General features: G+C 48.8%; 1 protein-coding gene across 1 annotated transcript; it reads left to right on the forward strand.

Moving 5' to 3' along the window:
* Positions 1 to 487: 487 nt before the first annotated feature.
* On the forward strand, positions 488 to 2,011 carry LOC146187055 (uncharacterized). Its single transcript, XM_084605753.1, has one exon. It carries the CDS (start codon positions 626 to 628, stop codon positions 1,883 to 1,885), a length of 1,260 nt encoding a protein of 419 aa, XP_084461879.1. The 5' UTR covers positions 488 to 625; the 3' UTR covers positions 1,886 to 2,011.
* Positions 2,012 to 2,526: the final 515 nt, after the last annotated feature.

Consider the following 2,526-nt stretch of genomic DNA (forward strand, 5'->3'; position numbering starts at 1 on the left):
TGGCGCGGTTGGCTCCAATGACAGCGGACCAGTTTCGCCGCTGCAGGTCAGCGCCGACGGGGCTGGCCCCAGCAGCAGCGGATACAGGCCCCCACCGCTATCAGCAGATAGCTGGGAACACTCGCCCCTCCAAATAGTGGAGGCTGACCTGAGCAAGCCAGGGTATTCATCAGAGAGCAGCTCAGGCAGTGAGGACAGTTTTTTAGGTAACTCTCCCTCAGGCAAGGAGTACTCATTTCTCGGGAACGAGAAAGTGAGCCAGTCTCATGATGGGGACCACTTATCGATAGAACAGGAGCTTGCTGTTATAGCTCGCAGGCACAACATGACTCACGCATGCCTAAATGATGTTCTTGGTTTCTGCCGTCGACATGGGATTGCAGAGCTGCCAAAAAACGCCAGAACTGTCATGCAGACGCAGGGAAAAGCAAGTTTGCAGAATGATAATTCATTTGTGCACTTCGGCCTTGAAGAGTGCATTCAGCAGGCACTTCAGCATGGTCCAGTGCCTGAATGTATCAAGCTGCATGCAAACATAGACGGCCTTCCTCTGCACAAGAGCAAGCAGACTGCTCTTTGGCCAATACTATGCCGTATCACAAATGTGAAAGGGCTAGAACCATTTATGGTGAGCGTGTACTGTGGCACAGGAAACCCACCCTGCCTTGAGGACTTCCTTGCCCCTTTTGTAGAAGTCCGCAACCTCAGTGACAGAGGACTCGTTATAAAAGGGGTTTGTGTGAGTGTGAGCCTAACAGCAGTTATATGTGATGCTCCAGCAAGGAGTTTCGTCAAGGTGATAACTGGTCACACTGGGTACCATGGCTGCGAGCGGTGCATCCAAAAAGGCCACTACGTAGAAAACAGGCTCACATTCCCTGACCTGAACGCAGAAAAACGTACTGACACATCATTTCGGGCCCAAGAAGATCAACGGCACCATAATGGTATCTCACCATTTATATCCTTAGACATAGACATGGTGGGATCTTTTCCCACGGAGTATATGCACCTCGTATCCCTGGGGGTGATGCGACGACTTCTTCGAAGCTGGGTCTCCCCAGGATATGCCACAAGACTGGGCCGAGTTCAGCGAAGTGAGTTGAATGATCGGCTTCGAGAAGCAGCCACAGCCTTCCCGAGGTGCTTTCAGCGGAAACCCAGGGGAACTGAAGAACTTGACCAATGGAAAACTACGGAGTTCCGCACATTTCTGCTATACGTGGGACCTGTAGCACTCAAGCCCATTTTGGATGAAGCGCTTTACAAGCACTTCATGGTTTTACATGTTGCTGTCCGAGTACTTGCCTCTCCTGAGCACCATGTGACCATGAACGAGTTTGCCAAGGGTTTGTTGATATATTTTGTACATGAATTTGGAAAGCTCTACGGATCAAAACAGCTTGTATATAATGTGCACACCCTTTCCCATTTGGCAGAGCAGTGCCTACAGCATGGCACTCTTGACGAGTTCAGTGCCTTTCCCTTTGAGAACTACCTCGGAAAGGTAAAAAAAATGCTTCGATCAACAAACAGACCACTCGCACAGCTTAGCAGAAGGATGTCTGAGGTGCGGCACTGTGCTCACATCTCTGCCAAACAAGTGCAACAGGATGTGAAAGTCGGCGACTGTTTTCTTGTTGACAACCTCCCTGTCGTTGTCATTGAAGTGAGTGAAGAAAGGGTAAAAACTAGTCCCTTGCTCAAATCCAGGAATTTTTTCAAAATTCCAATAGAATCTTCAAGGCTAGGCATTCGGCGCTGTGGTATTGTTGGCTCTGAAACTAAGTTATGGCCTCTCACATACTTCAAGGACAAGGTCCAGTGCCTGAAGCTGGGATACAAGCAGGGTCATGTGGTTCTACCATTTCTGCACCTTTGCTGAAAAATTAATACTGAATACCCACGAAGTGTTTCTCAGTGGGACAGTAACAACTGACCGTGACGCCCAGAATCTTCTCTCTTTGGAGCCTTACGATTCTACTTGGAACTTTCTGATATTCGAGCTGCCTCACCTCATCTGTCCCCTAAGGAACCTGTATGAAGGGCAAGAGGCCACAGTCAGAACTGGGCATGGTCTTACTGATTGGTTTCCAATCGAGAAAGGAGTGAGGCAAGGCTGCATACTGTCGCCCTGCCTATTTAACCTATATGCAGAGTGCATCATGAGGAAGGCCGGTCTGGACGAGTCTTCACCTGGAGTGAAGATTGCTGGAAAACGTATCAACAACCTTAGATATGCGGATGATACCACTTTAATGGCAGAAAGTGAAGTGGAACTCAAGAGACTTCTGATGCGCGTACAAGAAGAGAGTGAGAAGTTTGGGCTTAAACTGAACATTAAAAAGACAAAGATCATGGCGTCTTGCCCTATCAAGTCCTGGAGCATCAATGGACAAGAAGTGGAAGCTCTGACAGATTTTCTCTTCTTGGGCTCCAAGATTACCTCGGAAGGAGACTGCAGCCATGAAATTAGGAGACGCCTGATTCTGGGAAAGAGAGCAATGGTTAGCCTTGACCGCCTAG

This window comes from Amblyomma maculatum, chromosome 6 (genome assembly GCF_055883805.1).
Source record: "Amblyomma maculatum isolate TAMU_Amacu chromosome 6, ASM5588380v1, whole genome shotgun sequence".
In the NCBI taxonomy this organism is placed as follows: domain Eukaryota; kingdom Metazoa; phylum Arthropoda; class Arachnida; order Ixodida; family Ixodidae; genus Amblyomma; species Amblyomma maculatum.

Bases quoted from the DNA above. Each gene is read 5' to 3' on its own strand.
- LOC146187055 (XM_084605753.1), top strand. From the start codon at position 626: ATGGTGAGCGTGTACTGTGGCACAGGAAACCCACCCTGCCTTGAGGAC.